Source organism: Struthio camelus, chromosome 14 (genome assembly GCF_040807025.1).
Source record: "Struthio camelus isolate bStrCam1 chromosome 14, bStrCam1.hap1, whole genome shotgun sequence".
Lineage (NCBI taxonomy): Eukaryota > Metazoa > Chordata > Aves > Struthioniformes > Struthionidae > Struthio > Struthio camelus.
This window is the reverse complement of record NC_090955.1, coordinates 12,098,018-12,124,555: the sequence shown is the minus strand read 5'-3', so window position 1 is coordinate 12,124,555 and position 26,538 is coordinate 12,098,018. Positions and strand designations below refer to the sequence as shown.

The window sequence follows — 26,538 nt, the reverse complement described above, 5'->3', positions numbered from 1 at the left end:
CCAAGGCTGGGTTAAAATCATCACACCCATGCAAGGTGAAGCGCTGACCCAATAAAAGTTGATTTTGCTGGCACATATTTCCTCAAAAAACATGCAGTGTATACCATGAGCATTGCCTGCGCCACCCTCTTACTGGACTTTTCTCCATAGCTGCCTTGCTTTGTGCAGCCTCTGGGCAGAGTCCAAACCACAAATACATGAGGAGATATGCAGGCACACAGGTAGCAGTGCCTTTAGAGAAGAGCTGAGGGATATACCTGAAGTGAGGTACGTGAGTATAACCCTTTCCTTCCTGTACCAGCCTGCTTGGGGTGGGCAACACGCAAAGGAGGAGCCGGACTAGCCAGCGATTGCACTTTTACCAGATCCCACTCTGACAGCAAAGGACAGCAAAAGAGGTTAAAATAGCCTTGCAGATCTTGTACCAGGCACGGTGGCTGTACACAACCATCTTTACTAGGAAAGGTGAGTGGCGTTTGGTAGTGATTTAAGTGCTGAGTAGGTCGTTCAATAAATAATGCAAATCTGGCCAGTACACATAGCTATTTATTCTGTAAAACGTCTGACTTGAATTTTAAGCTTGCAGGGAAGACACAAAGGCTGAGCATTACATAGTGCCTCCTACAGTGAGGTGCCATGTCCCAGGGTACTGCTGTGTACACTGTGCATAATCCACACATGGAGTTAACCCATTGAGGGAAGCTCTCCTCTAATGTGTGTTTTTGCTTTGTTTTTCTGACTTTTTCACATTTCTTCTATGCTAGCTAGCAAGCAAGTTTCTTTCAATAAATACATCAGAGAGAGAGAAAAGGTGTCCTCTGGCAGTTTTGAAGCCCGTGAGAACTGGTCATAGATCATATTTAAATGTTAACCCCATCTAAAGCAAATCACTCTCCAGCTGCTCCCATGCTAGCCTACTGACAGGCCGTGCTGGTTAGCAGGGCTGATTCATGGCAAAGCAACATAATTCAGTTGCACTTGTTCGTTATTTATAGAAATCACAGGCTTCAATGTTATGGCTAGATCAAGTTACAAGACCAGTGATGGGAGAAGGGTCACTGTTTTAAATTAGGCAGAGGCTAAGTAGACTTGCTGGAGAAAACAGTGCATGAATGAAAGGACTGAATGCGTTCCCCTGGGTATTAATATGTATGTTCGCTATTTGTGAGGTCATTGGTGCTAATGTTTCCGCTAGAGGAACTTATACACTCGAGGTGAATAGAAATGATTAAATCAGTTTCTCTCAAGGACGGCTGAGAAAATCTTGGATTAGGCCACGTAAGTGAGATATGGAAGAACAGCTGGGCTCGTGGATCCTGCTGTCTGGTTTTACGTGATTTACACATACCATCAGGACAAGAACCGTTGCAGGATTTTGTTCAAGGTTTATGGACATCCAAATGTTATTTTAATCACACATTGTAACAGGGCAATGCCCTGGCCTCTGAATGATTTTGCTGTATTTGATGTTACCTCTCTGTGTTTGCATTTTGGGGTAGCCCCCAGAGACTGCAGTCAAAGATCAGGATTTAAGGCACTTCACATCCAGAGCAAGAAGAGATCTCTTTCTGCAGTGAGTTTATGTTAGGAAGGGATAAGAGCTTGGTACAGCAAGAAGATGAGGGGAGTATGTGGTCTTATGTGTTTTGTCTATAAGTTGGGGAGGGCTATATAACATCAGCCTGAAGGTTCGCCAGAAGACCATCAACATGTTGCTTGAAACATAGCACAGAACAGCTTGGTCTGAGCAGCCTGGCATCTGTCAAAAATGGCACTGCTTCCCCTTCATGTGCCAGTCAGGACAGAGTCTGAATGCGCCTTGAAACCAGACAGGTAAGCCAATCGTTCGAGCGCTCTGTGTCAGTTGAGCCCATGGAGAGAGTTGGGGGACTGGACTGACCTTCTTCCCTTGTCGTCCAGTCATGCCCACTGGATCTGTGTCATTTAACATTTTATTCAAAAAAAAAAAAAAAGTATCTAAGTGCTTTAGGCTGGCACCTCTAGATGGATCCCCGTTCCTAAAGCTTGTGCACCAAGTCTACAGTGATGATCTACTTATTTTGCTCGTAAAAGGTAAAATAAGGGCCAGCATTTGTCGCGTTGTGGCATATTTCATCCTCTGGCTCTTTGCAGCAAGAAGAGCTTAGCTGCTCATCTTAAGTTTGGTGCCTAACTAGAAACCCTGGAGGCACCAGTTGATTCTAGTGATATTAGTGCAACAGCAGAGATGCCATAAACGGAGCTATAATTCTAGCAAAGTCCTTGTGTTTAGCATTATTTCTCAGCCAGCTCCAGGCTTTGAGGTACGTTAGGCAATAGGAGCTGCTAGGCTGAGGGTTCCAGGTGGAATTCAAACAATTAGTAAGGTCCTAACTGAGAAAGCGGTGTCAGGATTTTCTGCTCTCTTGCTGCTTTTCTGTGACATACGTGTATATCCTTTTGGCCAGAATGACATTATTTGTCCTGGTTTACAGATATGTTATTGCGTCAAGGTGTGAGAATGAGCTCTGTGACATGGGGACAAGACTGCATGGCTAATTCATGAGAAGGTCCATCCAGGATGGGTCCCAAGGCACATTTTCAACAAATAACTCCTTCAGTGATAACTTAGTTATTCATCGTTAAAATGAAGCCATTACATTGTCGTTCTCTCAAAACATTCTAATGCCAAACTACTGTCCAGAGCTAATTTTATGAACAATAATTTAATACACAGCACAGATAAACTGCGTATGTAGATTGAATACTAATCATGTTTTGGTGATACGAATTATGGCCTTATGCTGAGCATCACTATGGCAACTAATGACATCATCGCAGGCTTCAGCCTGCACAAAACCCAACTTCTAATGGTCTCTCTTTGTCGGTGTGGATATTTTTGTGGCTTTTGGGAGTATGAATATGTAAGCACCACAGTTGTCAAAGGTTTGCTGCGTGTGCTTGCTTTCACTTGAAACGTTTATTCCCTTTGTGGTTAATGTTGTTCTCATGAAGGAAACCTAATGAAAATTTCTGTTTGTATTTGGTTAGTAACATTTGTTGATAACATATGGTCTGGGAATGCTTCAGCAAATAAGAGCTTTTTAATAGTAAACAGAGATAGGAGTTCTATAAAGCAGATGCTGTCAAAATACACAGTGCAAGGTTGGATATTTTCTTACTTGTTTCTCTTTATCCAAAGCAAGATTCTAATTGTCCCTACTGGTGACAATGTAACTTTTTAAGAGAGAAAACATGATCTGTGACCTGAAGCTGCAATTAGAAAATAAGGCTGTTTCTAGGTTCTCATGTTTAAAACATTTATTAGGTAGCTGATGAATTGCACATGAAAAAGATTTAATTTGGGGCCTCTGACTGGCACTGTCGTGCTATAGATAATTTATGCCAAACCTCTGCTCCCTGGCGCTGATGGCAGTTTGATGCATCAACCTAAAAGATGAAACATGTGGAACAGTGACATTGAGAGAGAAAACTTCAGAGCAAAGTCAGCAAAGAAACCAAGCTGACTGATCGACTCTGCGTTGAACATGCTCGTCTACTCAGCTCCGCTGGACTAGATTTGTCCAGGAGAGAGGAGGGCATCAAACCATACCCCTTCTGCACTGGAAGGAGTAAATTATTTTTCCTGATAACTTTCCAAATGCAAAACCCATTGTTTGGTGGTTATGTTTGAGGAGCATACCTGCTCTGGACCACATGTTTTTCACAGTACTTTCAAGGGAGCTGCTGTTCTTCAGCAGAGGATCTAGGCTGAGGACAGTGTAAAATGAGAAAGTATCGTTAACGGAATGACTCATAAGTGGCTAGCAGGACATGGTGTAATCTCATCTGACTCTTAAGGTGTGTTAGGTTGTATCACATACCGTCAGATCACTCTGTCGTGTTGCTCAGTGCACGCTGTTTGTTTCTCTTGGCTTGTAAAAAGCACGTTTTGGTGATTAGCCTTCAAGCTGGCTTGAGTACTTTGAATTTTGAAGTGTGATGAGTTTGCACGGTCCCTAGGATCAACATGGAAATACAGCCCACAATGAATTTAAAAAAAAAAAAAAAAAAGGTAGTTCCTATCTGCTAGTTTCACCCTGGGCCTCTGAATAAGCAGCCAGGTGTTCAGAGGCGTTGCCTGAGCAGCGTGCTCTTCCCCGCCGTCCTGCTGCCCTTCAGCTTTGGTTTGCTGAACTCTTCTCTTCTAACAAGGGCAAGGGTCAGTTTAGGAGTGCTTTGCTTAGCTCTGACTGGAAGTTTCTGTCTGACTTTTTTTTTTTTTAAGTAAATTTCTTAGTTTATAAGTTGTAGAAACAAAGCCTAAAACACAACTCTGAAGTCTTAAACAGAAAAGTATGATTTTTTTTTTAAATTTCTTGGTATATAATTTTTTTTTCTTTTCCCAGTGGCATTGCTACTTTAAATTTTTTTTAGATTTGTAAATAGGCTTTATTTCATATTCCGTTTAATTTTTGTTCTGGGACCCTCTTCAGTCTGTGCTTGTTTGCCAAATGGCAGAGTATTCTTGTACCTCAAAAAACTTAGCACGGGTGAATAATTTGCCATATACACGTGAATGGCAGCGCTGGTGTAGAATATTCTTCATGACTGTGTTTGAAAAGCCATGGTCTTTAGGATGGTGAAGATACTTGTGTTTCACAGGTTTCTTTTACCTGTGATCTTTCTAAATGAAAGCTTACTGTTGTGTAAGTTCTGGGAAACTTTAAGAGACTATTCCTGAGAACTATTTTCTGGCTGAAACAGAATTGAGCTCAGGATGTTAAGGGGCAGAAAGACCCAAAGAGTGAATGTGAATATCGATTTTGGTAGTGAAGGGACCTGTGAAGTTTGTGCACAGGCTGGTCAGCAGTCTGCAGGGCTTGGTGAACTCTGCTGAGCAGATGAAAAACATCAAAAGTCACAAGAAGGATTAGCGGTAGGTCCCAAAGACTTGCACGACTCCCTAGAGACCGACAGGTTGTCATTGCTAATTAGCTGAAGAAAAGGAGTAAGTGGACTAGAGGGGTCCATTTACAAATCGTAGCAGGAAAGCTGCTAATCTGGGAAGGGAGAGAAGGGGTGCCATCCGTTTCAGCGTGCTGTGGTTTCAAGGCCCAGAAAGCCCTGAACAAGCCCTGTCTTTGTCCAGGCAGCAGCACCGAGGGGCCGTGGGCTTCTGCTCCGGACACACCACCCTGCAGAACCCCGGGGCACCTCTGAAACCGTCCACAAGCAAGCAGGGTCTGCCGTCCCACCGTCCCGCAGCACAGAGCTCGCACGTCACACACCCGAGGCTCTTACGTTGTCCTCCGACATAAAGCAGTGCAATTCACTCGAAGCCAACGCTGCGTCGTGCAGCGCCAGCTCTTGCTGCATAGCAAGGAGTGTGGACCATGAGGCTGCCACGTCCCTGGTCACGCTGCAGTGTCGGGAGGGTGGGGGACACCGCGGCATGGTGTCCTGACACGAATGTCCTCAGCAGCTGTGGGCTGGGCTGGAGTCACAGGCTGCGAGCACCGAGGGCTCAGCTGCCATGCTGGGCAGAGAGGAGCGCGGCTGGGTTGACGGGGCGATGAGGAGTCCCCCGGCAGGCGCCAGCTGCTGCGCAGCTCCCAGCTGCCGCTGGTGTCCCAGGAGGACGTTCGCTGCTGCAGCTCAGAGGAGCCCTCGCGACTTGCTGGTATAACCGAGCAACAACCCCAGCCGCAGCCAGCTGCTCACTGGAGAAACGAGTGTGCTAAATCTCTACAGAGGCCCGTGGACAAGCGCTCTCATCCCTCTCTGCTCAGGCCCAAAGAGCTGTGCCTTCCTGTCTCAAGAGCAGGGCACAGGGGAAAAGTACCTGAGACAGCATGCAGTGAGCTGTGGCCAGGTTGAGACTCTGTCCTCAAAGGTTCCCCAAGTGTCCAAGTGCAGAGAGGAAACCTCTAAGATGAATTAACAAGGAAAATTCCTCAGGCCCATCACCAAACCTCCCTCCGCCAGGCTGCAAGCTGCACAGTTTCCGCACGACCCTCATGGACTCCAGCAGCAAAGGTCAGCTGCAGGGAGAGCTCCTGTTATAAGACTTTATAGGGCCAGTTTTGCCCTACATGTCAGCAGGCTGTGGGTTAGACCCTTCTGTGTCTCTAGGGTCACTGAAGCTAGTGGGATTGTGTTCCTCAGGGAACTGCTGATTGCAAATATTTTCCTACCATACTGCAATTGAAGGTGAATAGCCTTAACGGTACCAGATTTCTCAAGAGTGGATTCAGTGTTGCGCTAGTGTACAGTTTCTTTCCCCTTGCATACTCACTAGCTCCCAGACGCTGCTATTCTGCGTGGTCGTACCTGTTACTAGCACAGCTCTGTGGTGTGGTCAGAGGGGAAAACACGTTGTGCAGAACTAGTTCATGTTCTCTGCATGCTCACAAGCTTGTGGTTGCAGAAGCATCCAGACTTGCAGATCTAGAGTTTTTCGTGTTCGTTCAGCCTCCGTACCGCTGCTTCCCAAGCTATTGTACCAGCTAGGGGATGGTTCGTGGAGTACAATTAGTAGATGGTGGTCTCAGTTCATTGCCTAGTTGGAGAGATGTCCCACGCGCTGCCATCCCATTCCCAAGGATCCAGCACCCTGCTCTGTGCGCTCAGAGAACTAGGCTTACTCCAGAGATGATGGCTCAAGCTTAAAGCTGGACTGATCTGGAAGGCTGTCCAGGGACTCAAAACAGGTGTAGGGTTAAATTGGGATCTCTTCAGAGAAAGTAAGCCTCACTTTAAACGTAGAAAGGATAGATTAATTAGCCAAGGGAAGAGCAGAGGCGTGAGCAATTACAGATGTCCTAGGTGCAGATGTCCTAGATCTCAAATTCTGTTGTAGCTGTAAAGGCTATCACTGCAGGATGCATATTGTTCTTTCTAAATAAATAACTTCTCTTAAATTTGGCTTCATGCTGCTCCCAAATACTCTCTTTTTTCCCCAAAGAACCGTCATGGCTTTTCTAAACATCTGTCCCATATTTCCCTAAGAAGATAATTAATGCCCCTGTCACTCAGTCAGCCCAGCCACTTCAGCTTGTGCCAGACACCATATTTCTGTTAACCATTGCACGCCCAAGCAATAGCACCGCTGACCTGCCGATGGAGCTGAACATGTCTCTGTCCCTGTTTCTACAGCTGGGGTACCCAAGGAGACTTCACAACGACACACGCGCTTCCAGCAGTGAAGGTGAAGCTGTTCACGGAGAGCACAGGAGTGCTAGCTCTGGAGGACAAAGAGCTCGGGAGGGTAAGGAGATTCTGAGTTTAATAATATTTCTTTCCGGCCCTGCTTTCCTAGAGAAATCTCTCCTGTACAGAAATATCTTTGGAGCACAACGTGCTGTACTGTTTTGCCAAGCTTCATGAGAGAAAAAAAGCAAGCTCTACACTGCTGGAAAGTAATGCATCTTGCATGCTATCTTTGTTGTTAGTTTTTAATGGCAGCATTTCAGCTGGCTGTGCCTGCGTTAAGCAAAGGCAGAGGATCCTGTGTCTGATATTGGCAGTCCGGAAAGCTTTAGAAATCACTTACGGAAATGGACATTGCTGAGGGAGAAAAGGGGATTATGCTGAAGCAAAAAGGGGGATTAAAGTTTGGCAAGAGAGTGTTAAGACTGCTCTCATATCTACTGAAGAGCCAGTGCACGGTTTGAGCTTTTGAAAGCCCTGACTGCTGTACTTACTGCAGAAGGCTGAAGTCCTGGCTCCTTCAGGACCCATGGCTAAACTGGTAGCTTCAGTGGGGCCAGACTAGGGAGTGAAATGTGGGGGATTCATTTCACCCACCAATACTCTCATTAGCAAAGAGCTCAGATTCCCCTGGCACTGGCTAGGGAGCCACTGCTGGAGCCAACCTTCCTGCCTTGTCTCTGCCCCTCACCTGCGGTCCCTGCTCCATGTGACTCGTGGCCCTCCAGCTCTGCAGCTCTAATGTATCTGTGGATGGTACCTTTCTGAGGCTTTAGGACACTTCAGTTAGTCTCTGTTATTTTTTGCAGCCTGTCTTGGCCTCACCCATTACTGGCAGCAAACTCCCTGCCTTCCCTTCCTCAGCTCTTCAGGGTTTTGAGATTGGCATTTGTAGCAACAATCTTTCCTCTGCAAAGGAGACCACCTCTATGGCATGGGCCGGTGTCCTCGGCTCCTTAGCTGTGCTCAAAGCAGGGAAGAAAAAAGTGACAATTAGCTCCCTGTACAACATAGGCAGAGTGCAGCCTTTTAATCCTACCAAGGAAGAAAAGTCCGAGAGACATCCCCTCAAACTGGATGTATAGCGGGAAGCTGAAAGTTGTGAAGGAACCCATGGTTTGACCTTAGAGTCATGGCCGGCTGAAATGTCACCGAGTCTGATTGGGGTTTCCAAGGGTGGGATCACAGGGGAGGCTCCACAGCCATGTTGTGGCTTCGTAACACAGGAAGGAGAGAGAGTGGGAGCACACAAAATGAAGAGCAAATACTGTTTAATCAGCAAGGGAGTTCACAACAGGTCTGTTCTTCTGAATAGCATAGTGAAGACCAAATGAAAAACAGTTCACAGAGAGTGAGATTGCACCTTACACACTGACTTGGTACTTCCCTATGCAGTAGCTCAGGATGGACTGTTTGATTTCCAGGAGCAGACTGTGCTCTCTCTGGCCAACTGTACAGCACACCTTGCTTTCTACCTTGTCTACCGCTAAGGCCAGAAAAGCCTTGGATCTTGTGGCAAGTCCAAGAGAGATTTTTCCAATTATGATCTAACCTGTTGTTGAGATGTTTCTTGCTAACCTCTTACAGTCAATGGCTGTTTATGCCTTGACACATAAGAGTCTGTATCCCATAAAACAACAGATTTATATTCTTATTATTCATACAAGTGCCACATGTTATTTCAGACCCTAGTGAGTTGCTGATCTAATTTTGTATCTTTATGGTGGAAAGCTCTGCAGGTGATTTTGTCTCGTGTAATATATGTTCATTTTAAATATTTGTGTATTTATGTTCATGAAACATCCTTTGTTCTTGCATTTGGGAGAGAGAAAAGCAAAGTTACCCTCCTTTCCTCTCTTCGCTCTTCTCTTCAAAGAGAGTATTAGCCTCTTTAGACTTTCCTCTTCCAGAACTTCGTCCTTCCTTTCTATGCATCCTTTTTCTCTTTTCAAGAGATCCAAACAGACCACAGTACTCCAGCTGAAGACCTACAGTTGCTTTGCTGCATGGCATCATAATATTTTCAGGATTATTTTCAAGACCACATTATTTAAACAGCCCGACACCTTGTGCCTCCTCCTTTTATCCGCTGCAGCATGCTGAGCAGAGCTTTTCACCAAGCCGTCCACAATGCTGTTCAGGGCTTTTTTTCCTGAGTGGTTACACTTGATGTAGAACCACTTGCTTTGTAGGCCTTGTTTCCACTGGCAGCGCTGAGCAGTGCTGACTTTGCTAGTCTCGGAAAGCAATTAGCTTTGCATGTTGTTCTAAGAAAGATGTCAGGCCCCAAAGCAACCCCCGTTGCCCTGAAATGCTGATGAGCCAGCCCTGCTGATGCACTTTAATTCCCAGTCCAGCGGGAAGCCATCACTCCACTTTAAGCTTCTGAAATCCGAAGAATGTGGGCCAGCACCAGCGAGTGCAGAGAGCAGGACGGTGATTTCCTTTGGACCACAGCCACCAGTGCTTTGAGTCAGCCGAACTTCAAAGGGACACTCAGTGTGCCTGGAGCAGTCTCGCGATGACACGTGTCTGATCAGGCTGCATCAGGATTTCTTTTTAATGAAATAATGAAATCGTGAGCATGTTAAGCCCCTGATTTAGTTGTTCAAATGGGCGCAAACCTGTCTGAACAGAGAGGGGAGGGAAGCAAAGTCTCCAAAGGGCAGTTTTATGCGCTAAAACACCCATGCTTAGCTGCCCTTTGAGAAGCAGCTTTGTGCTCTGCCAGGCATTTACAATGCTCACTTTCTCTTGCAAGTGTTAAGTTGACAATGGGCCGGCACTCCTCATTTCACCACTTTTATCGAAAAAAGAGCTGGAAAAAGCTCCCAAGCCCTAAACTGCTGGATGGGCAGCTGAAGCCATGGGAATACATCCTGGCCCTATTGAAGCCAATGGCAAAACTCCCAGGGATTTCAGCAGTGCCAGGATTTCATCCACCGAGAGCAAGGAGAGGAAGAGCTGTGAATTACAGCAATGCTGAACAAAGTTTATAAGCTTTTTGATGAAAATGAGTTAGGAATCGGTGAAAGCAAAGAGTATCCCAAACACACAGAGTGTCTGCTGCCTTGCTGAGAGCTGCGGCTTAGTGCAAGGCCTTTGTGGGGCTGCACAACCTGCCTTGCAGTGGCAGTCTCTAGGTGCTGCTCACAGTTCAGGCCCATCCATCTTTCTGCTACCACCTTGCATGGAGTACTCATGTTCAGTGCTTCAGAAGATTCTGGAGGACAATTTTCCCTAGTCTTTGCTCCTCTCTGCTTTTAGTGCGGCCAGTAACAGCTTCAGATTCCTGCCAGTGAAAGCCTTAATCTAATTCAATACAAAGAGTGTTAAATAATGGTGATGAATAAGGGTGAAATCCAAAATCTACTGATGTTAACTTCAGGCTTTGGAGGAGGCAGTAAAATAATTCTTTAAATCATTCACCAGAGGGTCAAGGACATTTTTTAGTAGAAAAAACCCTAGCTTGTTGACTCAGCAGTAAAGTTGAGGATGGTGGAATGTAAGATCATAAGCTGTACTGGAATTTGCCAGCTGCACGAACTAAGTATTACTAAGGAATGAGTGATAGAAGCAGAGCAAATAATGAGGGTGAGCAGAACCATTTGTAAAATAATTTGCTTGCATAAGGGTTAATGGATTTAGAGGAGAGTCATCTCGCTACAGGACAGTGGAGACTTAAATGAATTTTCACCTAGCAAAGTCACTAAGAGTGACCTGGTCACAAGAGGAATGGGCATAGCAGGGAGAGGCTGTTATTTTGAAGACAGCTGTGACTCTCCTGTGCTTTTATCCGTACATATGCATAAACGTCTTACAGTCACCGCCACCAGGGTTAAGCCACGTAAAAGGATACGTGTGGATACCCCAGGAGGAAATGCAGTGTAGTTCTTGGAGAATGTACCAGCCACGCTGGTGTTTCTGTGATTTGCTGTCTGAGAGATGCCCTGCTTTGTAGGGGTAATGAGTGAGTAGAATAAGCACATATATGGCCAGAAAGGGTTGCTTGCCTCTCGGGGCAGTTTGTTTGATTAGCCAAGCGCTTCTGTTGGTATTAATCTGCACTGCTCCACTGGTGTTGCACTGATTTACCCCAACTGGAGACTCTGCCATCATTTCCTCTCTGCATGAAATGAGAGTCTTGCAGTGACTCATATCACAATATGTGATACAGATTTTATCTATTATGGTAGCACAATAACTGTATTCTATGTGCATTTCAAGAAGCATGTGCAGATCAAAAGCAAGGAGAACTGACAGAGGAATTAGGCACGGGAGATAAGCCAAGAAACGTTGCACGGAGGAGGATGTTTGTGGGGACCCACAAGGGCGATGACAAATTCTTGGGAGGTTCCTCACCAAGAGCACTGACCTATCTGAAATGTCATCTTCTGCATCCAGTCCTATCTGTAAACAAAAAATCAAAGCATCTTCAAATTGCTACAACCTGATTGTAGCAATGAATGAGCCATTTTAGGTAAAACTTTCTGAAAACTTGAAACAGTGCACCTCACATAGAAAAATGTCAAAGGGTTAGAGGTTGACAGAGCTGTGTGAGTCTGAAAATGGAGGTTTGTAGTAGGCAGTCTTAGTGAGATCCTGTTGCTACCGGTCACATCAGTCCACCATCACTTCTGGACTGGCTTACCTGGACAGTTGCAAATTCTTTTACTGTGGTCTTTCCTCATGTGATTTCCAGATGGAGAATGATAATGCAGTTCTCTTCTGCACAGCTCCATGAACAATAACACAGCAGGTAGAGCAGCCAAAGAATAAATAAGCTAATCTCAAAATAATAAGCTATACTTTAAAACACCAAAAAAAGCTAGCCTCGTTGCATAAACAGAAATTTTCAGGCTGACTTGTAGGGAAGAAAGTAGTTCATCTGGTGTAGTATCGTTCCCTGTTAAAGCCTATTTAGTGAATAATTTTTCGCTTTAACATTGTTGGTTTTCATGCTTGCAGGTTGTTCTGCACCCTACTCCCAATAGCCCAAAGCAATCAGAGTGGCACAAAATGACTGTTTCCAAAAACTGCCCAGATCAAGATCTGAAGATCAAGCTTGCAGTGCGAATGGATAAGCCTCAAAACATGAAACACTCTGGGTAAACACTTTTCTTAATCTGAACTGAATATGTTTTGAACGTGCATTAGAAAATTTCTTTTTTTTAAGATTCTAGAAGAAAAACTCTGATTCTCAAGTTCCCAGAAGGTCAAAAAAAGGCTGAATGTAGAAATGGCATTAGTCCAGTCATTTATAATGCACTTTACATATTCTTAGTATAGTCTCTTTAATGCATATCAGCCAAACAGTTTAAATTTTAAACAAGATTCCTCAGGAAATTGTTAGGTTTTTTTTTTCCTGTGAGGAAATAGTGAATAAACTGCATAACTCTTTATTGATAGGTTCATATAATTTCCTAAGTCATTCTGCTTTTTCCTGTATTGACTTCTCAGAACCAAAAACACCACTTCACATTTAGCTTCAAATAATCTCTAAGGATGAAGAATTGTGATCATCATAATTTGCACAGAAATGCACAGTACAATTAAACAGCAGTTGCCTAGAGCAGGGGAAGAAAGTGTAACGAGGACTAATGAGGGAAGGTTTAAAGGGAAACCTCTCCCTTCTGAATATGAGTGTCAGATTATTTTTGAGCAAGGAGATCTCTGACCTCCTCCCTGGATTCCATCTTCCGACCTCGCAGGAGCAGAGAAGGTTGTGACATTTTAGGGCAGAAATGAAATTTTCAGATTCAGGATTATGCAATTCCTTTCCCCTTTAATGTGTCCAGTTGGCAAAAAGGGGAATCATTCATGTCTTTTAGTGGCTCCAGGAAGCCAACACTGATACACGCTTTTTGCCAGTAGTGCAATTACAAATTGTATCATTCTTGGGAAGGTCTAGCTAATGCCATTGGCAAGGCTTTCCTCTGTTTACTCTTCAGAGCTGAGAATAAGATAAAATCTTACTACAGAAACTCTCTAGGAAAGTCATTGTTTCGATTAACTCTTTTCCCAGTGTGTTTTTAATGCTATAAAAGTAACTGTTTCATTTTTATTTTCATAGTGTTTTTGCTTCATCATTATTAGAGGGATTGAATCTCTCATCTTTCTTTTAATTCCTTCTCCTGTCTTCCCTGCTCATGAGATCAGAGCCAATACCTCATGTGAAGTTTAATTTTTCCACCATGGGAAGACAGGCCCCAAAAGCAGAAAAGAACGGTTCACCTGCCCTACCTGTTTCCTTGACAGTATCTGATAGCAGTTGGGCTGAGCAGCCCTGCCTTTTGTCATGCTTTCTTCAACTGACATTTGATTTGCAAGAGGCTGCTTAAAACCACGTGGTTTATAATATTAGCTTGTTATAATGACTGAGGCTGCCTTTCTCTTGATTTTAATGGCTTTGACTGGTCCATTAATGTGCATTACACATTATTTCGACACTTGCTTTATAATGTGCTTTGTGAAAATGAAGTTCTGCTCAATTGTACTCCTGCATGTAGCCGTGCACAAATATTGGAGTAAATGACCATTCTGAAGTTATTCTGCCTTTTCCTATACATAACTGAGAGCAGAATCTGGCCAAAGTCTTTTCTGTAATATAAACTCATATACAATAGCAAGTATTGTACAGTATACACACGTAGTCAGTCAACTCTCTGAGCATTTTACACATTTTGTGTAGGAGCCCTGTTTCCTTCCTAAGCTACCTGCTGTGAAATCATAGCTTCAGTGAAATTATCAGTTAAACTGACTTTGTCTTCTTTGGATATTAAATGTTCCCTTAGCGGTTTTGTGATCAGGATCTTGCTCATTCGTAACATCTTATTTAGATCTCCTGGTGAATCAGGGTTACTTCAGGAAGGAATATAAATAAATTGACCTTTGTTTCTAATGGACTATGTTGAGTAATGCCAAATCATAGTATGCTATCCATTAGAGCTGATAGAAAATTATCTAAAACAGAACCTAAAGATGAAGTTAAAAGATAACATCCAGCAACTCTGATTATATTCCGAGAGAACTTCTTTGAGTCTAGGCTCTGTAAATCATAATAACTTTTTGTATTATAATTGTTAATTGGCTAATATGTTGAACTCTGAAACTGCTTTCTTATGCAGAACGAATAAAGAATCAAATCTTGGCCCCTTTGCATTCACTAGCAAAATTCTGAGAATCTCGGAGACTAGGACAATTATTTCCCATGTTCTTGAACTCTTAGCCAAGGACTCAGTGCCCACATTAGCATGATACTTGGAGTTGTGTGGCTTAAGCATTCTCCAAGAATATGTGCATATATTGGATCTATCCCGGCATGAAAAACTACCAGCATAACAAAAAAAGGAATTGTTTTTCTGTGTGTTGATCCATAACCAAAGTAACTATAATGATACGTAAACACGTTAATGCTGAACACTGTATTTATTATTGGTATGGTATTCCCACTATGTTTACAGTATTACAGTGCCACAGTAGTTGCTTCATCATAGAGATTAAATGCTAATCTTGAAACTAATTTTAAAAGTTACTTCATTTGTAGAAAGCAGTGGATTCTTTCCCCGTTAGAAAGTTTCCCTGAATGTCTGTAGCTAAGCGATTTCTAGGAATACATCTTAAGCTGCTCAGTGCAGTGACCTGGTTTAGTCAGTCCAATGTATACTGAGATGCCCTGTACTGGTTTTGATGTATTAAATAGCCCTCTGTTTGACAGCTCCCCTCAGCCAAAAGGTTTTGTGAAGGCTTAAAGCAATACTTAAGAGTTTCTTTTCCTCAGTTCTTCCGTTGCAAATGTATTCTTCACCCATCTGACCATGTAGTAGCTATTCACTACTATTGAAGGGCTTCTAAATTCTGAGCAAATTGTAAAAGGCAAAAAAGGAAGAGAGAAATAATGCTGTGTAACGTTAAGACTAGGAACCTTTTGTGTTGCTTTCTTTACAGGTTACTCTGTCAGGCTAGAAATAAATACATTCAGTAATGATGCCTAGTTTAAGAAACTTCTGTATTTACTCCTGCTTGTGCGTTAGCTTCAGTTTCTAGCTATAAAGAATAAAGTAACAAAGCAATATATAATCATGTGTGTACTGAATTCACCTATTCTTTCTCCTAGATATTTATGGGCCATTGGTAAAAATGTTTGGAAGAGATGGAAGAAACGCTTCTTTGTCCTGGTGCAGGTAACCATTTTAACTAGAAGCTGATCTTAAATCACAACCTAAGTCTTTGTTCTAACCATTTTCAGTGCTGTGTAATTGATGCAGAACTGTGGTTCTGCGTAGGGGGTTTGTTAGGTCATGGCTTTTTCTAAAATATTGTACATCTTCTCAAGGATATCCCAATTACAAACCTCTAGCCATGAGATTCCTGAGTTAACTAAATGTTTGGTGAAAAGGAGAAACAATTCTAGTGAGGAATTAATGAGACACGAGGAAAGCTCAGTCTATCCTGGCTGCGGGTACTTCAGTGCAAATGTTCTCTTTTTGCCTCTGGGTAAAACTTTAAGTCCATTGAAATCTACAGAAGTCTCATTGTTGGCTACATCACGTCAGTATTTCACTCGATGTTTATCTTCCCTTCACGTTCATTACTCCCTCTCATCATTTGCAGCTCTCGTTGGTCATTTTTCAGTGTCTTCCTTCCTTTTTTCCTTTCTTTTTTCACCTTCTGACCTCCCGGTTTCAGTAGACCTGTATATTTGTTTATTGTTAAGAATTTCAAAGAAACGGGTAGAAATGTCCTTTAAGATCTAAAAGAGTCCAGTCATTACTTGCATGTTAGATCTTTCCTTCCTTCACCTTCCCAAGGGCAGCCTGGGAGTGCTACATAAGCCACAGAAGTCGGGAGCCCTGGGTTGAGTGGCTCCAGCTTTGCACCGCCCTGGTAAACAAAGTCGCAACAGTCCTTCCAGATCGCACTCTCCCTTGCTGCTCTCTGAGTTCCCCAGGGTTTGCTTTCTGTTAAGCATGAAGAAAAAAAAGCCTTATGCAGGGTCCTGTGGTGAGGATGCATTGGCCAGACCACAGATGCTCTGGCAGGGAGAGTAAAGGGATCCGACTGTCATCTTGTGCCAGCACAAATTGAAAGTAAGCAAGTCAGAGGGTGAAATCCTCATTGTAGCATATGAAGCAGATGACAGGTCTGCTCCAGAGGGGCCAGGATTTCACCCATGTGTAAGAACAGAGCAAGGTGCAAACCGGGTGCTCCAGACTCTACATTTCCAGTAAAGCACCCTTGCACACTGGTTTTCCTGTGCCGGTAAGAGGGCAGGAGTCCACTCGGTCCATCTGCCGTGTTACACAGCTGGCTTCTCTGGCTCTAAATCACCTCATTGGAAGTGGTAGTTTTGTTTTGAGTTATTAGTCTAAGTTCAGCTGTCTCAGGTGGAAGCTTAAATCGTATTCCCAGCTTCTCACTACCTCTGTAGTGCTAGTGCACATGGCAGACAAGAAAATTCATCCTGGGGTGGTAAAAAGGATTTATGATTTGCGTGACACAAAAGTTGGAGCCTATCTGTAGAGAGCAGCTCAGTACCTTGTCCAGTAACCAAGTGTAATCAGCAGGGACAGTTTAAGTGATCACTTTGGACTCTTCCTTCTGAGTGGAGTCAAAATGGCTGCAGAAGAGAGGGCAGGGCATTTGTGTAGACCAGCAACAGGAGATGCCTCAACCTGCCCAAGCAGTATATTTAGATTTAGACAGAAGTGATGGGTTTAGGTTCTGTCTAATCCGTTCCCAGAGTCTCTGGTTTGCAAATGCACCCACCCTGCAGGAGCCAACCTGGTCCAAGGGTGAGGTAGGAGTGCTCTGCACCTTGCTGGAGACCTCAGCACCTCACAGGGCTAGACCTCTGGAAATGAATCCCACACCATCTCACATTTAAGAGCCAACAAAGGCCACAATTAAAGAAAGGCCTCTTGGGACTGTTGTGTAATGACCCTGTTCTTGGGCAGAAGATATAAAACTATATACAGAGAGAAAATGAGGGATTGCTTTCCTCCATACGTTTGCTGTATTATGTTCTGTGTGTAAATTGAAAGTGCTGTGGCAGTATATGATCACCCATAAAGCAGTTAGTATTGTTTTTCCCGTAGGGCTGATTCATTACTATTAGACCAAGTTTTTTGTCACTTTTTTCCTTGTGGACAAGGATTCTGCAAAGTAGGGGTCTTCTCAGAGAGGATCCTGTGTGACAGAATAGTTGTTCATTCCTAAAATAGGTTCTCCCATAAATAAATATACTGATGCTCTTGTGTGCAAGGGTGTGCAGGTTTGGACACTCTGAGATTAATTCTCATGTTTCTCTCAAGCCTTTCTTCTGGGCCTTACTACATGGTTGCAGTTACTACTTCAGTTTTCAGTTGCTAAGTATTCTTCAGCTTGCTGTGGAATTGAAGCTCTCAGTGTTGGTCCATCTTTTCTCATGTTGCTAGATCTTTGTTCTTTAGCTTGCAGATAAGAGCAGACTCTGGCCAGAAAACCAGTTCATTTGAATAAGACGAGCAGACTTTTGCCCCCAGAGAGACTCCATAGACCACCTCGTAAATTCCAGCTGCCACTGCAGCTCCTCTGCTATGTTACCGTTTGCTCAACATTTGGTGCAATGTAAAGTGTTCTGCTGTACATCAAATATAAACAAGAAACACTCTCTATGCAGTCCCTCAGATGTAGTTTGAGCATATTGAACATGTCAGCAGGCAATAAAGATGGAATAAAAATACTTTGCTGTCCGTATGCTTGTCGTTTGCTTTTCATGCAATGCGAAGGATGGGTGCTGATACGAACAGGGATTGGAAGCAAAGGTGTTGAAGTCCAGAATGCTCTGAACTCTGCTGAACTGCAGGCAGAGAATAACCCAGGCAGAAAGATGAGCTTGCTTAGTTACGTGAAGAATGGACAAGGAGCGGTGCGTGTTCAGGAGGTCGGTCATCCACACCAGGCTTCTGCCTGCCTGTGAGCCAAGAGAGGGCATCCAAAGTGTGCTCTCCGTTTGGGATTTAGTGGTCTGCTCAGTCCATAGCACTGCCAAAAGGCATGGTTGTAAGTTTGGATGAATAACTAAATATGTTTCCTTTCTGATTCTTTGTCTCTTTCCCTCATCTGTAGCATCTTCTGTTAGGACTTTGTCTCCCTTCCCTTCCAGTAACTTCCTCCTGGTCCTGTGCCCTCTTTCAAAATGCCCCATTCCCCATTTCAGAAGGAGGCAGCCAGCGCAGCCTCAATTCTTGCAGTGCTTTTCAACGGTACCACTCTGCCTTCTGGTACCCGAGGTTAATAAATTCATGGTAATAAATACTCAAACTCTTCATATCTATCTAAACAAGGCACAAAGGTGCCAAAAGGCATAGGCGGCACCATGGAGGAAGGTGTTGATGGCAGCTTGGCTCCTTTGTGTCAGTGGTGCCTCACTGGTATGAAAAGAGGCTTTGCACAAGTACACAGAAAGGGAGCTCTACAGGGCATGTTTCCATTGCTAGTTAGCTTCTGTAAGCCCTGGAGAGAAGGGGAAAGGAGCAATAACTCACTTGTAATTTGGGTAGAATAATCCCTCGCACCTTCTGTGTCTGTGTAGCTGTGAAGGCTCTACGAGAGAAGAGATGATTTGTTTGGGTGTAGTGGGTGAGAGCAGCTCCTTTGTGCCATTTCTGTAGCTGGGCCTCATCTCTTTAGTGCATGCCCTCCCTTGTGGACTTTCTTCAGCCCTATGGTGAAGGTTTGCCGCATGGCACGGCTTGCGGGACTGGTGTGTACGCTTGCTCCTCCAGCATGCACCCATGCGTTAAGGGGGGATAGTTTTCTCTTTTGAATGAATCGCACTCCTCTCTGCACACTGCCCACCCTTCTCATAGACACCCTTTGAGATGAGCAGCAGAAGAGCAGAATACTGATTAGATGTAAATTACATGGCAGAGACTCGTTACTTGCCTAATTTTAAATCCTGAGATATGCAGTGTGAAAGCGATGGCAGAATATGGCCCTGAGCTTGGATGGAAATGGTCCGCAGCATCACAAGTGAGGAAAATGCTTCGTAAAGGCAGCAGTAATGCCAGTGGCAGTGGTAAGCAAAAGCAAGGAAAGAATTGAGGGCAAAGTTCTCTGGGACTGGTTGAGAGAGGAAATGTGCATCCATCACAGATGTTAGAAGTGTTTCCTAAGTTGCTGTATCAGCTGGCTGAGCACAGCATACAGATTTCAGCCCAGTGCCAATTAGACCCTTGATTGTGCAAAAGCTGGAATTTTTTCATAGCTGACAGAGCTTCTATTAATTCTTTGCAAAGTCCAATGTGCTGTACTGAAAATAACACTATTGTTGGTTTTGTTGGGCTGGCTGGCTTTGTGAGAGGAAATTTCTTATAATGATTCTTAAGGGCAAGTGAATTAATTACACTGAGGTTTCAGACCGAATCTGTTTTTCTCTTGTCATAACCCTGTTTCTGTGCTTTGGCAGCATATGGGAAGTAACACTCTGTGGTACCTGGATGACATGTCTGTTGAGTAGCTGGAAGCGATTTTTGGCTGATTGTGTCTGATGATGTTTGTAGAACGTTGCTGGAACCAGATCAGCTCTCTGCAGTTTAAAGCCAGTTGCAGTGTCTATGCCTGGATCTATTGTTCGAGTGACAGACTCCCTGAACTCATTATAATTTAGACTAACAGTGACAGTTCCTGCTTTCAGCAAAACTCAGCTGATTCTGAATAAAATGAAATGCAGTAAGTGTTCTGTAACTCCAAATAATCAACAGAACTTGAAAATAATTCAGCAAAATTGCAGTATCCCACACCAGCAGTCCTAGATCGTGGTCCTCAAATCAAGGTAAATGACCCGTAGCTGGTCCCCATAATCATATTAAATCATGTTTTTCAATTAGACCTTTGCTGAGTGGTGTGGCATGGGTGGTGTGGTTCTTGAGAAACCTTGAGTGTTGAGGATTAATACGAAATGTTTGGGAACTACTGGCTAAACAGACATCAGATCTCATTAGACCTGGTTAAGGTGGATCCTGAATACCTAGTCCATCGTACTCACATGGGCTGGCATAATAAGCACAGCTTCCCTTCATGCAGACCTGCCCTGGGAAAACACGTCCACACCTCCTGGTTAAAGGAAGAAGATAAAACAACTGTTACATCCATTTGTTTAGGGGTGAATGAATGTGCTGAGATGTGAAAACTGTTGTTTTCACATTTGTTTCTTTAAGCTAGATCATTTCCTCTGCTCATTTGTGTCAGTAAAGGGCTGGGGAGGCAATGTACATCTGGAACCAGAGGACAAGAGTCTCCCATCAAAGTGGAAAGCTGTATTACAGCTGGCAGTATCTTAGCACAGTTTCTCTCCCTTGGGACAAAATGCATGCTGTTAATCTAGGAAAAGTCCATTTAGGAATTTAACCCAAGTGGGGCATTGTTATGTCAACAGTGAGAAATGGGCAAGAGAATGACTGAGTTATGTTCACTGGAAGTGTGAGGGACAACAGTTAACAGGTTTGAACAGGACTCTCAGAAAAGCAGTGCTAGCCTGAACAGAAGTATGAGGTGGTAAAACAAGGATGAAGTCAGTGGTGGTTAATACTTATCCACTGTATTTATTAATCAGTAGGATTATATAGCTGGTGACAGAATATGGTCAAGTGCCAGGAAAGTCAGATCTAATTTAGCAGCCTGGGAATAGTGAACTTTGGCGTTTGTCTCCTGCTGTCTCTTGTTTTCCGTTTCCTGGTCGTCTTTGTCTCTTCTTTTCTCTTCTCATTTTTTTTTCCTTCTGTTCTTCTTCTTCCTCAAATTATTTCTCAAAATAGTGTTCCTTTTTTGTAATGGACCAGGCAGGGCAGCCTTGGGTTATTTCCCTTCTTTTGGTTTCATTCAGTTCAGCTTCCTTAGATGCTCCTTTCCTGTCCCTCATCTAGTCCCTGGACGAAATCCCATTTGCTTTGAGAGTTTGTCCCTCACTAGGCAAAGATTTCCCCTCAGTCTTCCTTCAGTTTCCTCTTTGTATCCATGTTTTTTTCAATTACTCAAATCGTTCATCTTGCCCATCCCATCTGCTCACTTGCTCTCATACTCAGCTATGGGTTTGGTGTGAACTCAGCAGGCTGTAAGATGAATTTCTGTTATTAACTGTTTCACTTGTCTGGCCACTTCTAAGCTTCCACAGAAAGCAAGCTCTATAAAGAACAGTATTTTTTAGAGGAATGATATGAGGCAAGCTGCCATCTCCCCTGATCCTACAGTGCTGTTGAGCAGAGAAGCGCAATTGTTACATACTGAGCTTTCCAGGATCTAATTTTGTAGGATTTGTCTTTACCACCACTCGCATGTGGAAGGAGCCACCCTTCACTGGTAGCCAGGTCATCAGCTTGGTTCTGACTGCGAGGGGTAAATGCCCTAGGCAGCAAGATGAGACAGACAGCCTGGTATGCCAATCTTTAAAGTCATTAGCTCAAGTTGTTAGGTGCAGGCACTCTGTGCGGCACAGTTGGCACCTTTTCCAGAAGGCATCAGTAGCAAATTGTTATCTCCTCCCTCCAGCTTGATCCGAGCTTGTCTTCTGCCAGGCACTTCAGCAGGCTCTTGGGCAATCCTGAACTTGGGCTTTGGACTTCAGCTGTATGAACAGAGGATAAGTAGGGGACGTGACGCCAGATAGGCCCGGGCTCGTCACACTTAGGAGAAACCTATAGGTCACGCTACAAAATGTCTCTTCCCATAATGACATAGAGCAGCTTATTCCAGGGAGAGCATGTGAATGCTAACAAGAGAGTAATTCACACTGTATCTATCCCAGGATGCCTCCACCAAAGTCTACTGTCTGCATCTGTCTTTTTTTAACTTTTAAAAGTTAAAAGATGAGATGAAATGTTTGTACATGGAGAAGAGCCTGAAATTTAGACCTGACTGTATGGGTCAGAGAAGGTATTCTGAGCTCCCGAATTAATTTTACTTGTGGCTGTGGAGCAGCAACAGGAAAAAAAAAAATTAGTCTTATCAAAGTTAGTGTGACTCATTTCAGGAATTAAATTTATTGTGGCATCCCTAAAGGACAGGTGTCTAACATGGACAAACCAAATCCTTACTGTTGGGATGAAATCACAAGGATCTTCCTGTAAATAAAGCACATTCAAGAGTTTGTCCAGGAGATGGCAGCAATATACTGCAAGTATAACTGAATGAAACTGCAGGAGTCGTCTGAGTATTGTGCTGTGGGGCACTCAGCTATATTTAGATTTCTTCTTGTTAATCTTTTTAATTTTTGTGTTGCCGGTAAGATGGTAGGCATTCAAAGTTCATAGCATATAACATGCACTAGTGTGCTCCTGCTATTGGTCTGTTACTTGTCAATCTTTCATCAGTGCTTATAGTTTTAAGGAAGATGCAAGATGCTTAAAGCATCACTTTTAGTCTTACTCCCACAAACGTGTTAATGATAGGGTTTATTCTTAGGTGGTTTTTGGAGCCGTTCCTGGAGTACGGCATGGCGCAGGCAGAGGCAGCTGAGTGCAGGCTAGCAGCTAGCGGAGGCCCATAGAGGGCAGCAATATACCAAGCACCGCCTGGGAGACGCTAAACCAGGGAACTGGGTCTCCTGCTTTAAATAAATGACATCTTATTAACGATAGATGCCACCAAAATATGCGCTGCATGTGTATTTGTAACAGAGCAGTTTATCTGTAGTTTGGAGGCAAACTCCTCAGCTGCTTGGCTGCTGGGGAGAGCACAGTCGCTTGCATGAAGCCCTTCTTTCAGGATGTTTTCTGACTTCCCGAAAAATGACGAACACGATCCGTTGCCATCCACAAGAGTTTTAAAGATCCCTCTGAAGTCGAAGTTTCCTCCAGAGGTCAAGAAAATGTCCATACTAATAAAATTATGTAAGGAGTCCAGGATGTGACACAACCTTAACAAAGTCATTTGAAATCATTTGACAGTAAATTTCCCTGTAAGTTCCTAGCCTAAAGCACGGAGAATCCTTTGCTCTCCGCACAGGCTTCTCCCAGACAATCCACATTGCAACATGCGAAGTCTGAGCTGGGTCTTGATGCGGCCTGATGGCCTCCCGAAGGCGATCTGGGAGCCTGGCAGAGCCCCCCGCGGCTGAAAAGGCTTCCATCAAGAACTTGACATTGAATGTATCGTGTCATGCAGATGGTACCTCAGAGGAGTGAGAGCTGCCATTTACAGCACTGATGACAACAACTGCCGAGATCAGTGGGATCTTAAGATTGCTTTAATATGACTGGCACCTAGCAATTTAGCTCACATTGTTTGTGACAGGGTGTCACTCTTGCACTTGTCTGGGAATGAATGATAGAGTTTTTTAAAGCGTGTAGCTTTCTCTCTTGGAGGAAATTAAACCACTGTACGTACTGATGCCGAGAATTAGATGCCTGCCATAGCAGGATGTATTAAGAGAGTGCTTTGCTAATGCATGCTAAAAGTTTAGGCTTTTCTCACGTGGTCAAGGAGCATCAAAATTAAAACTCCCCCTGCCTTGGTCGTCATAAACATGCCATAAACGTGCAGCGTTTGTAAGCACTTTGGATTGCCTTGTCGTGGTCACCTGGTGCCATCTTAGCTTTGTGATTTTCTTCAGGTTAGTCAATATACATTTGCTATGTGCAGCTACCGGGAGAAAAAAGCTGAACCTCAAGAGCTGCTGCAGCTTGATGGATACACTGTGGACTACACTGACCCGCAGCCAGGTACGGGAACCGGCGTCTTACAGCTGCAGCTGGAGGTGCTCGTGTCTGTGACGCTAAATACAGCTCCCCAGCTGGAATCCTCTTTCTCTCTGTCTGTAGCTGCACTGGGATCAGTATTATTATAAATATGTTTGTGTTTATACTGCTCATTAGCTATGCATGACTTTACTATAAATAGATTTAAGGAAATGAGCTGAGAATTCCACATTAAGGAGGAGAGACTAGTCTTTTCTGGGGCACCTAAGTGAATAATACACTTAAATCCCAATGAAATACAAATGTGACCGGAATGCTCAAATTGAGTAATAATCCTAACCTGTGCCTCCAGATTATAATCCTTAAACAAAAAGTTAGCAAGCATGTTTGTCTTCATAGAAATATTAATGGGCCCAACCTTTTTTCCCTGTTGCATTTTCTCTGGGATAAACGTATGTGAGTAGAAGGGGCAGAAAGCATCCTGGTACCTGGGTGCACCTACTTGTTTACATCATGCTGAGACCCTTTTGCAAGTGGAGGAGCACAGTATTTCCTTTTTTTCAGCAGGGCAACACACTGAGAAGGGTGGTCCTCACCTTGCCCTGGATAATGGTATCCCCCAGGGAAGACGAAGAAAGAAATAGTAGGTTTTGTTGTCAAAACCTTGACTCCAAGTTTATATTGATGTCAGGGAGATTAGAAGATGGGCACTGAGTCAGGGCAAAGATGGAAATAAGCATGCACCCCCCAGGGAAGATAAAAAAGCAATGTCCCATCAAGCCTCTGTGAGGGCGGTGGCAGTGATGCCACAATAACAGGGAGTTTTATCTGAGAAAAGGCCAGGCCTTCTGGCCCAAACAGCTTTTGTGCTGCATGAGTACTAGTGCCCTCAACCTCATGGATAACAGCCTCCCACCACATCCCCTTAAAAACCCTACGCTCCAATTTTAACCAGGCTCAAGCAGTCCAACCCGCACTGTACAGCCCAGCTGCAGGTGGGGTAGGTGAGAGAAGCAGTTAACCCTGCATGTGTTGGGCGCGTTTTGGTAATCATAGCGCAGGATGTTACCCAAGGACCTGGCGGACTCGCTCCCAGGTGGGCAGGTGAGTTTGGCATAGGGGAGAGGTGATTCAGCTTGGCCAGGAGCCAGGGACCAGCCGGGGCTTCACTAGGGAAAGCCCTGTAGCACGGATTGCAGGGAGGCCAGGTGAGATCTCATCACTGGCCTCAAAATCTGTGAAATTTCTGCCTGATTTTTACAGCTTACCTTCCTCTTCTGCCAGGTTTGGAGGGCGGCAGAGCGTTCTTCAATGCGGTGAAGGAAGGAGACACGGTGATTTTTGCAAGTGACGACGAGCAGGACCGTATCTTGTGGGTCCAAGCCATGTACCGAGCCACTGGCCAGTCTCACAAACCTGTGCCGCCTACCCAAGTGCAAAAGCTGAATGCTAAAGGAGGAAATGTGCCCCAGCTAGATGCCCCAATCTCTCAATTTTGTAAGTAAATAAGTTCTCCTAGAGAGCAGAAGTCTTTGATGGAAAGATTTTCTGCACTGATGTAAATCAGTATTCACACATGTGTTTCAAGAATACAAAACAAATTTATTTCATTATCATTAAGCTGCTTTTTACATCAGTGGATCCAGAACCAGTAAACTTGTGTGTTTAGCCCAACCAAACCTGAGAAACAAAATTCCTTGGGGAAATTGTCAATGAGTTTTTTAAAGTGCAATACTTGATGGAGGAGAGCCTGGGATCTGAACGCCTGAGACCCAGCCTTCTTTCTGCAGACACACGTTTTACCCCCACACAATAAACTGCAGACCCAGATCAGAGCACTTCATTAGTGCCATTAGCTGTCTATCAAATGTATCACATGCTCAGAACTACAGGTGCAAATCTCGCAAGTATGAAATACACACACAAAAAGAGGTCTCCTGTTGAATATTCAACTGTAGGAAAACATATGGTATTTTTAACAGGTTGCTTTGCAGGCCAGTTAGATGTGAATTTAAAGCAATCATCTTTTAAGTCGGAGCTATGTCGCATGTCCTGTGCAGTTATACTCAGTTTGCTTAATTTGAAATTTAGAGCAATTTCCTTTGTCTTGCAAATGTAATTTGATTATAAACCAGACAAATCCTTTCTCACTCATCAGTTAAGTGATTCTAGGGAGTCGGCATACATACTAAAAGGATGAAGGAAGCATGTCTTTTATCCCTTTGCTATACAGCATATAACATTTCATGTTAATTTCAGTAAAATGTAGGTATTAGTATAGAACATAAGTAAAATAAGCAAAAGTGGTAAATATTAGCAAATGCTTCTAAGTAAATCATTTAATTTTTACACATTTAAAATAGTCTCTGTGAAGCTGTTACAATTTTGAATATTTTGTTATAAGGAACTCAGAAAATACACCCCTTGCAACATCTGCTTGCTTATAAATATCATTTGAGCTTCTTTTATATTGGTTTAACTTTTTTTATGTTACTATCAAAAATAACAATGCAAGACGTACATCTGTGCAAGTAATGTTACAGCAGTAAACAGCTACTTTTTTTTTTTTAATGTCCTCCGCATGCTTGCATATTTTGGGCTCCCTTTGGCCTTGCGTCGCTTGTGATGCGAATGAGAACGTAGCATGATGCAGCTTGGCAAACACCAAGTC

At 43.7% G+C, this 26,538-nt stretch overlaps 1 protein-coding gene across 7 annotated transcripts in view; it reads left to right on the top strand.

Moving 5' to 3' along the window:
* Positions 1 to 26,538, top strand: part of CADPS (calcium dependent secretion activator) — a 247,325-nt gene that overhangs the window by 118,660 nt on the left and 102,127 nt on the right. For all 7 annotated transcript variants that reach the window (XM_068907728.1, XM_068907723.1, XM_068907722.1 and 4 more), the window contains exons 7-11: positions 7,138 to 7,249; positions 12,160 to 12,299; positions 15,308 to 15,374; positions 23,783 to 23,891; positions 25,152 to 25,364. In XM_068907728.1, coding sequence (XP_068763829.1) covers positions 7,138 to 7,249; positions 12,160 to 12,299; positions 15,308 to 15,374; positions 23,783 to 23,891; positions 25,152 to 25,364 — 641 coding nt within the window. The remainder of the gene's footprint in view (positions 1 to 7,137; positions 7,250 to 12,159; positions 12,300 to 15,307; positions 15,375 to 23,782; positions 23,892 to 25,151; positions 25,365 to 26,538) is intronic.